Here is a 12494-nt window from a genome sequence, read left to right on the forward strand (position 1 = left end):
TTGCTGGCATGTTGCTTAACATACTCCTTGTAAAAGCTCCGATGCAAATTTGTGTTCAACACAATAACATCACTTCTATATGCACTGAAGAATATCACAACTGACTCACTGACTGACATGCAATGATTGCAACTGACGCAGAAGAAAATTCCCCGAATGAAATGTAACACTTGGCACGGCACTTCTTTCAAATCGGGTAATTCCAAGTGTGCACACGTGTAAATCGTTCAGTTCAGAGAGGCCACAAAGATTGGTGAGCACTTTAATAATGTCTATGCCCGGGATTAATTATACAACATGTTATCTGTTGTTATAATGCATTTTTTCTGACTTAAAAAGTTTTCATGAGATTCTCTTGTTCCCCCCACCCTCTCCTCCCCATTTTAAATGAGATTTGGTGAGATTTTGCCAGACCAGTCCACACCATTTTGAGATCATATAATTAATGGAAGACCCCTTAGTTCTGCGTTACCAGCAATGCACGGCAGTATTGTGGACAGGTTTAGCGGTGGATAGTTGAGCTGTACGCAACTTGTGTGTGGCTTCACTAAATGCAGTGGAAGAGTGGCACAGAGAGACTACACAGAGTTGTTTCCGTGTTACAGCAACCACATTGCATTAGTTTTGCCTCTGTTTGAATGTTGTTACATTACTCTCTGTTTTACTTGTCAATATAGAAACAAAGGTAACTGGTGTAAGAAACCGAGAAAATCACAATTACATTGTTACTGTGTAACGAGTGACCAGAGTGTGTGGGTTTTGTATGACAAAATACTCAGAAAATATGGCTGAACAACCTTCAAAATTTTGTCAGTGTAGTTAGGATTGACCACTCGAGAATATGTGGAAGGAGTATTTCGAAGAACTCCTGAACCTGAATGGAGACCTGGATGAGGAGGAACAGCAAATAAAAAAAGACTTTACGTGGGGAGAAGTGGAGGAGGCATTGGGCAAGATGGAGGGAGGGAAGTCACCAGGTCTGGATGAGCTAAGTGTAGAGGTGGTGAGAGCAGCAGGAGAGGTGGGGATACGGTGGCTCTGTCGAGTAATGAAAATTGTGTGGAGACAGATGATGATCCCAGAAGCTTGGAAGAAGGCAATAATTCTCCCGTTCTGTAAGAAGGGAAATAGAAAAGAGTGCAAGAACTATCGGGGGATAACACTGGTGAGTCATTGTGCAAAGATTTTTGAGAAAATTTTGGAAGCACAAATTCGGTCAAGATTAGAAGGAAGAATGAGAGGAGAACAACGTGGTTTCAGAACAGGAAGGTCCACGGTGGATCTAATTTTTGCTGTAAGACAACTGCAGGAGCAGCGCTATGAATACGGAATAGATCTATCAATGACCTACCTGGAAATTGAAAAAGAGTACAATAGTGTACGTAGAAGCAAAATGTGGAAATCCCTGGAGAACAGAAGAGTAGCAAAACAGATTATTTGGAGGATAAGGGAAATGTACCACGGACGGGTGAGGCGTGTGAAAGTGGGAGGAGAGATATCAGCTTGGATTGAACAGAGGAATGGCTTGAGGCAGGGAAGTGCTCTTTCACCATTGTTCTTCATTGTAGTGCTGGATGATATAATGAGTACAGTAGTACAAGTAATTGGTGAAAGGAAGATGAAAGCAATGGTGTTTGCAGATGATCTGATTATTTGGGGGAATAAGGAGAAGGAAGTGGAAGAGCAGTTGGATGTATGGGAACGAACAGTACAAGAATATGGGACGAAATTTAGTATAAATAAGAGTGAGATGATTATCACAACAAGAAAGGAGGAGAGAGGAACAACTGGAATAACAATTGGTGGGGAACGACTGAGGAGTCTGGAGAGTTTCAAGTACCTGGGAAGCCCGATACAGGAAGATGGAGGAAACGACAGAGAAATGAACGAGCAGGGGAGAATAGCAGAAGCTATTCGGAAGAGTGTCAGAAGCCGGATACGGAGCGAGGATGTACCCCAAATTGGTAAAAAGGTTATATACCGGTCATACTATGTCCCGATCCTGACATATGCATCAGAAACATGGGTTATGAAGGGAAGAAAGAGAAGCAAAGGGCAAGCTAGTGAGATGAAATTCTTGAGAAACAGTATTGGAGTGACAAAGATAGGCAAGTTACGAAATGAGCAGATCAGAGAGTTAATTAAGGTGGAACCATTACAGGAGGAGATAGAGAAATCGAGGCTGAGACGGTACGGATACGTTACGAGAATGGAGGAGAAGAGGGAGGAGGAGGAGTTGGATTGACCCTCGTCTAAACTGTTAGTTCCTTTCTGAGGGAGGAAAAGAGAGAGGTCGGGGAGGGTCACGGAGGAGGCGCAGCTCGCCCAGGCCCCAGATCGATGCAGATGCCCCTGTCGGTGAGGATTCTCCGGCCTGTGCTTCTTTCTGGAAGGAACAGTTCCATAAGCCACGTATTGGTTTTTTCCTATTTCTAAACATTCGTTTAACAAGCAGTAAAGCAAATTGAGAAGAAATTCGGAAAGCAAATTAAATATCGGAGAGAAGAAATGGATGCTTTGAGCATTGTTTGAGACTGTAATTCTGTCAGATGGGGCAATGGAGCTGGAAGATCACTTCAATGGAATGGACAAAGCATGAAAAGAGATTATGATATGAACATCAACAAAAGTAAAACAAGAGTAATAGAGAGAAAGAAATTAGGAAATAAGGCTGTAAAATTAGTAGCTGAGCTATGCTGTGCGGGCAGCAAAATAACTGACGGTGGTCGAATTGGTGTGGATATAAAATGCAGATGGCAATAGCGAGAAACGTGTTTTTGAAAAAGAGAAATTTACTTACTCCAGAAACGAATTTAGACGTTTTGAAATCTTTTCTGAAGGTAGTCACCTGGAGTGTTTGGCAGTGAAACCCAGACAAAGAGTGAATGCAAGCTTTGAGACACGGTTCTACCGAATTATGCTCAAAATTCGGTGGACAGAGCAGATAACTGTCAGACAGGTACCAAACTGGAGAGAAAAGAGCTTGACTGTAGAAACGGACTAAAAGAGGGGATCAGTTGATAGGACACGCATCATGAGTGCTCGAGACTGAGGGGAGAGTGGGGGGGAAGGCCGAGGCTTGTCCACTGCAGGTGTATTAAAGTGGACCCAAATTGCTGTAGCTGTAATCTTCAGACTGAAGACCAAACAAAGAATTTATCAGTACTGCTGTTCTGGTCAAATTAGGACTAGTAGTGTATTCAAGTAATTTTGCATGTTTTGGCAAAGAGTCTGAAGTAATTACTTTTATTCGAGTCTTTCATGTTCTCTTTGAGTTGTTTGTGTTAAGACAAAACTTCTGTGACGCATCACATACAGTTCAACATTATATTGCCATTGCAGGGAAGGGTAACAACCGGGAATACACAGAGAGGCTATAAATAACCCTATTGTGGTGCTTGTGTTCACAGTATATTCTTTATGTCTGCTTAAATTGATTGCATTTTTGTGGCCCAAAGAATGAATCAAATTAGTGCTGTGACATGCCAAGTCAATGTGAAACTGCTTTCAGCAAAAACAAAAACTAAAACGGTAGATTGAAAGCTATTTACGAGTGGTTTGTTTTGATTTTACGAGCTACCAAACTCGCTAAGATTGACAGAATTTTTGTTCGTTTGTTTTAAATTTCAGCCTCAGCTTAAATATATACAGCTAGTGTCAGATTATCTGTGTTAAAAAAGGCTCAAGACTGCACATATAATCCATAATACATGTTTTTACGAGCAATGAAAGCGTACTGGATATATTAGTTGACCACAGTATTACTGCACGACGGACTGAGAGTCCTTCGGACAGCTTCCTGGAGGGTCAAAATATCAGTACAATGAAACAGATTTTGTCTCGGATACTTTGTTAACAGGCTAGTGCATTCCAATACATCGGTTCGTTGATTGCTGTTGTGTGCTTTCCCACACCCTCAATACTTGTGCTGTAGATTCTCCCCTTGCTTACTATTAATAACTTCTAATTTGTTCTCAGTCATTAGAACAGTGTATTTGTGTTCATCTGTCATCTTCCTAGCACATGTAAACTGTCGGTAACTATGGCAACAACGAGAAATCTGATATTGGATATGAGCTGCAGACGTGCTGCAAGGGTAGAGTTCCCACACTTACTTGAAGATGAATTGGGAAAATGTTTTGGTGATACCTAAGATTGGGAATTGGATCCCATACTGTCTTTCATCGGCAAAACACGAGGCACGTGGATAATAGTGTATTTGAAATGAAAGTAATTTTTCTAATTAAAATAAATAAGGCTTTCCATTTTTTCCAAAAATTTCATAACTGTGTTTGAATAGTCCACAAACTGGACTATCCACACACGGATTATTGGAAGATTGCTATAGTTCAAACAAATTACAGGCATTCACTGTGTTTCACTATGGCAGTATGCTAAGTTTGTGTATGAAAAATTTTCTTTCTCTTCAAGAGTCACAAATGTGATGTATTGTGTGATAGTGCCTGTGTTGCGAATCAGTTTGAAGCAGTTGCTTATAAACTGTTGTATTGTATATACTTGAGGTAGTAATAAGCTGGCACCATTTTTTAATGATCCATTTATTTTCAACGGTAATTTCTGTGTTCCTATAATTTCTTATGTTTTGCAGGTGCCATAAATTTGATGGCTGCATACTAAATAAATAAATAGAAAGTAACAGCATTTGGTGTGTGTGCCTTAGGTTCGAGCAGCAGAGCACTCGCAACAGACACATGGTGCGCACGCACAAGAACGAGATGATCTGCTCCAAGTCGAAGCAGGCAGAGCCCGAGAACGATCCGGATGATGCGTCTGGTGGTGAAGACTCTGACCACAGTGAGTGTCTTTGCTGTGCTGCTTCTAGGTTTTTGTTTTATTGCTTCTACGATCGACTCTAAAAGTAAATTAGATGCAGTTCAGCCTCCTGTCACTTCCGTCTGTTATTCTCTTCATTTCAGGAAAACTACTGCCTCCTAAATCGCCGACGATCTGTCCCTGCGATTCCCTCCCTCTACCGTTCTTTCGTCCACAGTTTTCAGTGACTAATAGTGTCCTAATATGTGCCTCACATTTTTTCTCATTTACTCACTGCCGGACATTTTCATTCCTTACTTGTCGATCCCACCCCACGCACAGTCTCCTGTGACACGAAATTTCAAAGAAATGTAATATTTTCATTTCTATCTTTGCCATTGTCTATATTTCACCCCAAAATGCAGTTGTTCTCCATATAGAGCTTTTCTTTTCTCGTGTTTTCTCAGTGCGGACGATTAATGTTGTCCAGCTGATTTGTTGTTCCATTTTATGCACAATATTTTGACTGACTGACCCAGTTGTCATCTTCCTCAGACCTTGTGAGTTGTGCTCTTTATTTACGAGGGCATGCTGAAAAGTAAAGGCTCCAATTTTTTTATTCCGTTCTATTGACCGATATTTTGAATGTATCACGCATATTACTCGGTTCACTTTTCCGCTTCACTTTTCCGCTTCACTGATGCGAGTTGCACCCTGACACTAGAGGGCTCTGAATTGTCACGTGTAACGTGGCGGTGTGTACCGTCACCGTGTTAGTGCGTGAGAAACAGCGTCTTCTAATAGTGTTTCTGACTGCAGAAATTGTGCCTTCGATCGAAAGCCCTAGGAGAATGAAAACTACGTACAGTGATGGTCGTATCGACATCGGTGATACGCGACATTGGGGTGTTCGAACTCGTAACGGAGGAGACGGCAGTGCTAACCTTGGCGGGTGTGACGGAGGATCACCGACACCAAAAAAGTTAGAGATTGTGCCGTCAGCTGGTAAAGTCGTGCTCACGGTCTTCCAGTTTGTTCGACGTGTGGTGCGTTTGGAATTCGTGCCTGAAGGTGCTGTCATAAACCCTCTGAGATACTACGAGACTCTCAGAAAACTGAAAGCTTGAATTCGAAGAGTTTGTCCACCTGTGGAGCACCCTCTTCTCAAATGTGACGTCACCCAACAGTGCACGAGCACTGTGACATTTGCAACAATCTGACACCTAGGGTTGACTGTTGTCGATCGTCCTCCGTGTGGACCTGACTTGGTCCCATTCGATTTTCATCTGCTTCCAAAACTTAATGAACGCATTTGAGGAATTCACATTGATAGTGATGGTGCTGTGTAAGCAGAGGTGAGGTTGTGGCTCTGTAAACAGATTCTTAACAGGTTACAGTGACAGTATCGACAAACTGGTCTGTCATTGGGAGAAATTTGTTGGTCACTAGGGTGACTATGTTGAGAAATAAACATGCACACATGAGGAATAAAGAGTTCTAGTATGCCTTTTGTGGTAGAATAGTTTTACGTAGGAATGCGTACTTGGATCATCAAAACTGACAGTGCCTGAGTAAAAGGTTGAGTCGTATGCTGGTAGTGTGTGCAGGAGGATCTGTAGAATTCTACAGAAACATGGAATACAGTATCAATTAAAACAAAACAGCCCTCGGTCACTAATTTTTAACGAATTTAACCAGGTTTCAACACTGATAGGAGTGTCTTCCTCAGAATTTAAACCAAAGAATGGTCTATATTGTGGTCACAGAATTATGACTAAAAACGTATTTAGTCATAATTCTGTGACCACGTTATAGAACTTTCTTTGGTTTAAATTACTGTGGAAGACACTCCTAGCAGCGTTGAAACCCGGTTAAATTCGTTAAAAATTAGTGACCGTGGGCTGTTTTCTTTTAATTGTATCTATTCACGGTCTCTGAACGTGCAGCCGTGTACAAAATTTTGGAATACAGTTTATTTTGCTCCCTTCGGCTATGATAAGAAGGCATCTGTGTAATGTTAAAGGTTATCTTGATCTCTGAAAGCTAGGTGTGTAGCGCATTCCGTATGAACGTGGTGTGTCTTACCTGGGGTAGACTATTGCAGTAGTGTCACAGAGATCGAGGAATATCAGTGACACGCCAGACTAAAACAACAGATTAAATCAGCTGTTTCCAAGTATTACCTCGAATAGAATTGTGAAATTAAATACAATGAGACTAGTGGGGTGGTGCAAATGCCATTTTCTGAGACAGTGCAGTTATGGAGTCTAATGAAATAAATATGTTGGAAGACCTAATAAACTGACACAGAGGACTAAATTTAAACAAAGCTCGAAGTCTGGCACTCACTTTATTGAGCTCCTACTTGCCTTCACACCCATGAGAGCTGGAAGATCCTAAGAGAATGTGTGTCTTACGGAATATCAGTGGACTCTCGGAAAAACAAAAGAATGAAGAAAATAGACGGGATTAAGACTCGAACTTGCTATCGGCTGTAAACGGTGGTGCTGGACCGGCAACAGTTCGGAGTGGCTGGACTCGGGTAGCAAGTACACTTAACAGCTAACTCACAGCATCTGAAAAGGTGACTGTCTCAGCTGTCAAAACGTTGTGCAAAAAATGGAAATGACAAATCAACAGTACACTCAAAGTGAACTATTAACTAGCTTTTCATGACGTGAATTCTTTTTCTGGTCTTAAGATTTACATTTTTATTTAGATTTTAGCAGCTTTTAGTTTTATAAAATGTCATCGTCGTTTGTGCCATCCTCACTACATCTTTGTTATGTCTCCTTTCTTTATTAATTCTGTTTCTGAGAGAGCAAAATTCATCCACTTGCTCAAGATTTTCTTGTCATACTTTACTGACATGCCCATCTGCTGTGCACACTGTTAGCTTAGTTTTATTTTTCTACGCGTGTTTATTGTAACTGTCAGTGTATCGTGCTGGCTTTCTGTGAATAACAGACAATTCCCAAACTGAGATAATCTAAAGATTTCCTTATTGCGTCTTATCTATACAAATGCAAAAAATTACTCCATTCCACACTATCAAACACCTTTTCCAAATCTACAAGTGCAGGCTTATTTCATTGTTCCCCTCCTCCCCCAGAAATTTGCTATGTACAGGGATTGTATAAAAAGTAATGAGACTGATTTTTTGCTGACGCAACTGTACTTGGCAGCTCACGCTCGCCCGTGGGGATTGGTTGGGGGGGGGGGGGGGGTGTCTGGCCAAAAACACGTGGCGTGCCAGTCGCCTGCGGGCTCTCGTCTAGGCAGCATCGTGTGTCGAGTGGACACGTCACAACGTTGTCGGTCTTGGTGCAGCGTGCAGCAAATGATCGAACAACATTACGCCATCAAGTTTTGTGTGAAACTAGGAAAATCGGGTACGGAAATGTCGGATACGTTTCGGCAAGACTACGGCGATGATTGCCTGTCGAAAGCCCAGGTTTTCAGGTGGTTGAAGAGCTTTAAAAAGGGCTGGGGCAGTGTTGAGGACGAGGACCGCTCTGAACTCCCATCAACTGGCAAAACTGACAAAACATCGACCGTGTGCAGGTATTGTTGAAGACCAACTGTTGGAGGTTCAAAAGCGAGAACGTGTGGACGCCTACCGAGACAATCTCCAGAGCCTTGAAGGTGATCCGGAATTTTTAGATAACTTTGTCGCGGGAGACTAAACCTGGGTGTTTCAGTACGGAGACAAAGCACTTGAGTACCGAATAGCACACCGCATCATTCCCACAGCCTAAAAAGGCTCGCATGAACAAATTGAAGGTGAAAGCTTCTACCGTATCCTCCTTCATCGTCGGCATTGTCGTTGTTACCGTGAGGCACCGTTATACAGAGTGGAGCGCGTCGATCTATGAGCATGAGATATAGTAACCTTAAGTCATTGACGACACACAATGGTCACGGTAGCACCTGATTCCAGAATAGCTGCAGTAGTTAGGATCTACGAACTACCCCCTCTCGACCAGGTCCCCAAAACGTAACTCGTAACGAGATCCCTTCGAAGCAAATTGTCATAACGATCGTCTATAAAGGCTTCGTACAATGATAAGAAATGTCACAGTTCATGGAATAACAACAGATACGACCAAACTGTCTTGTTTTTTTCTGTTTTATTTAACGTAACTTTGTTCACAGTTTTATTTTGCATTCACCACTCATTCACACTGTGATGTGGAGTATATGCGAGTGCCTGAACCCTAACTCCCAAGTTACATCAACCCTTTGAGGAACAGTTTTGGTTGCTTGACACCAACAGTCAATGATAATGATACAGTTTTTCTCCTTTACATAAATTGGAGCCCGCTCTCCGCGATATAATAATAAAAAAAAAAGGTCTCAATACTGCGTCCCTTGTGAGATGTGTATAGATTTATCCCGGAATTGACCGCCCTGTAGGTGTACTCAATTTAATGACCACACTTCGCTATCCGCGATTTCGTGTAACTAAATGTCCTTTTGTTACTCTGATCCTATACGATAGTTATTTAAAACTCGCCCTTATATTCTTTCACAACGCACAGTTAGCACTTCTTTACTTGTTTATTTCTAAGAGTAAACGAAAAAATGACGCCGTATCATCGGCTTCGTCAATATAAAGCAAAACACCTCAATATGCCCAATTTTACCTCTTCTTATAGGATCGGCTACCTTACTCACTAATTTACTACATATTAATTCCAATAACACTAAACAGGTATCGCCGTTATATTTTAATTGCATTCAAAAGCACGTTATTATTATTACGACCGACCAGATCATAACAAATAGCGCGGCATGCGTTTTTAACGATAGCTTTACACTCGCCCAGCCTCTATTCGGGCAATATTATATATAAATATACAGATGGGACCGAAAGATCGATCTCTCTACCGTAACCGATAGAGGCAAATGCGCTATTCGAGTTCCGTTACACCTATCTCGACTCTTATCGTTACGAGCTGTGTCGACCGTGTTTATCGGTGTCAGGGGTACGGTTCGTCACAAGTTTGGGCCTCGTGGCCAAACTGTCGACAGTGCTTTTTATTGTGAAATGCTCGAGAGACTGAAAGCCGGGGTCCACTGTGGGAGGCCAGCCGTCGCCAGTGATGACATGCCGAGTTACACCTGCTTCACAGTGGCCAGCTGCCTGGCTGAGAAAGGTACTCTGAAGATTCCCCAGCCTCCCTACGGTCCCAATGTCCCCCTACCGGACTATTTTTTGTTCTTCCCTGACAGCCCACAGCCACGGGGCCCTGGAGGAGGTGTGAGCCGCCACCACGAGGGCTTTGAAGGCCACCCCGGATTCTGCGCACGCGGCAGGTTATCGACTCTTGAGGGTCGTACATTGAAGAGTACTAAGTGCCTCTGATGATATCTACAATAAATTTTGATTCACGAGCTCAGTCTCATTACTTTTTATACAGACCTTGTAATTTTAGCTGTAGCATTAAAATTAGACTAACCGCAACTTCTCTTCTTAGCAAAGTTGTACTGTTTTATTAGTCTAGTTGCTTGTCAAAATTCCTTTCCATTTTTTTCTTCTGTACTATTCTTCAGTAAAGTACTCCTGAGGATATTTTTGTGTGTGTACAATACTAGACTGATCTGTGTGCTCTTCCGTTCTCCAGACTTGCAATAACTATATTGGGTTTTAGAGAAAGTTTAATTGTAGTATCGTGTCCTACGAGAAAAACACGATCCCCACCGCCCTGGTAAACGTGTCTCAGTCCTGTGGAGACATGTCAGTTGGTAATTTCACTGCACAATGTAACTAATGTTTAATTCTGCACAAAATTGTGGTTACAGTTACCTTCTTTCTCTGCACGTCTCACACATTTTGCTGTAGTTGAGGTATATAAGCTCTTTCCATTTTCTCTTGTCTCTTCCTGTTTTGCTTTGTACTGTTGATTAGTATTTGAATAGTATTTTATGTAGTACTGTCCATCCTCTTGGTACAATATTTTCATTTTCTTCTGTTTCTTTCTACCTTGCCATTAGAGACAGAAGTCCTAATTCTGCTCTTATTTTTGTACTTGGAGCTACGTGTCTGAGAATCTTCATTTCTGCTGTTTGGCCCCTTGATTCTCTCTCTCTCTCTCTCTCTCTCTCTCTCTCTCTCTTTCTCTTTCTCTTTCTCTCCCCCCCCTCTCCCCTAACCCCCCCCCCCCCCCTCCTCCAACCCAAAGTTGCACTTCCATATATTACAACTGAGTGTCAATGTTTTGTAAAATTTGAACTGCTTTTCTTCCTCCATTTCCCACTTTTAAGATTTTTTCACTGTCTTATGGTGAAAATCAGTTTCATCATCATAAAGTACCTACTGTGCTGCAGATTTAAAAAAAACTACATTTATTAAAATTTTAGAGATACTTTTATTTTTCCCATCAACTGCCATTGTGTTTGTTTTGCTATCTGATGTGTTCAGTTTATTTATCTTTCATTCAGTTGTAAGTCTGCTTTTGCTGCTGTGTTGTTTTGGATATCTTTAACTATTGCCAAATATATTCAGGGCAGATTGTCAGCTTCATCTGTCTCAGGACCTCTAATTAATCATAATTATTGCCCAGTTTCTGTTTCTTCCCCAGGGCGACAGTCCATTTATCCTAACTAGCATGTACCTCTGTGAGATACTAATAATTTTGTCACTCGAATATTCAGCAAATTACTGATGCCGAGCACTGTGTATATGGTGACACAATTTTATCAAATGTAATCTGCACTTAGAAAGTGAGTTGTTCAAAAATTAGTTAATACCTATGTGTACCTCAGATTTGTTATAAAAAAGACTGTAGCTTATTTCATTGCTCACTTGCTGAATCTCTTGACCACCTTGTCGTGGACAGGTTATTAAACTGTAACCTGCCTTCCTGTTGTTGCTGGTTTTTTTTTTTTAAATTGAAAATCCAGAAGTGTTGCAAATTTGTAAGTAAGTCTACTAAAAAGTCTAAACCTTCAAAAAGTTTGGTCTTCTGTGCTTAACTCTTCTGTCAAGCAAGCATAATAAAGTATATTAATTCAGTAGTGCTATACTACACTACTACTCTTGTGTTGTGAAGCAGTTTCGTCTATCGTATTCTAATCTTGCTTCAAAGAAGCTTATCTTCATTTTCCTGTGTGTGTTTCTCATATTCTCTCAAATATCAGTATAGCATTACACCGCTGCTAGAACTGCATTCTTTGTTATCATTCCACATAGGGGACTGTCGAAGACAATGAAAGAGACAACTGTAGGTGAAAAATATATTTGGAAATATACTTCCAGCAAACGTCGGAGTAGTTATTACAAGCAGCCTGTATGAAATTTCTTCTCCACCATTGCTGTCAAGTTAAGCTAATGATGTCTCTCTTTGACGAGTAGGAGGTGTGTGTGATATTACACATCACGCGAATAGCTGACTAACAATGACTTTGCACTGAAGCCTACCGCTATCTCATTTTTATTGTGTGTATTAGGCGTTACATAACTCCACTACACTCAGTTAGTAGTTGCAGCTACTCCCTTGTCCTCTGCCACCATCGGATCTCGTATGATTCCTCTACCACTTGTGGCCGGCCGGTGTGGCCGTGTGGTTCTAGGCGCTTCAGTCTGGAACCGTGTGACCGCTACGGTCGCAGGTTCGAATCCTGTCTCGGGCATGGATGTGTGTGATGTCCTTAGGTTAGTTAGGTTTCAGTAGTTCTAAGTTCTAGGGGACTGATGACCGCAGATGTTAAGTCCTATA

At 41.6% G+C, this 12494-nt stretch overlaps 1 protein-coding gene across 5 annotated transcripts in view; it reads left to right on the plus strand.

Annotated features, from left to right (window-relative positions):
- LOC126426409 (pneumococcal serine-rich repeat protein-like) overlaps positions 1–12494 on the plus strand; it is a 100420-nt gene that overhangs the window by 72323 nt on the left and 15603 nt on the right. For all 5 annotated transcript variants that reach the window (XM_050088327.1, XM_050088329.1, XM_050088330.1 and 2 more), the window contains one exon: positions 4682–4815. In XM_050088327.1, coding sequence (XP_049944284.1) covers positions 4682–4815 — 134 coding nt within the window. The remainder of the gene's footprint in view (positions 1–4681; positions 4816–12494) is intronic.

This window comes from Schistocerca serialis, chromosome 11 (assembly GCF_023864345.2).
Source record: "Schistocerca serialis cubense isolate TAMUIC-IGC-003099 chromosome 11, iqSchSeri2.2, whole genome shotgun sequence".
NCBI lineage: Eukaryota > Metazoa > Arthropoda > Insecta > Orthoptera > Acrididae > Schistocerca > Schistocerca serialis.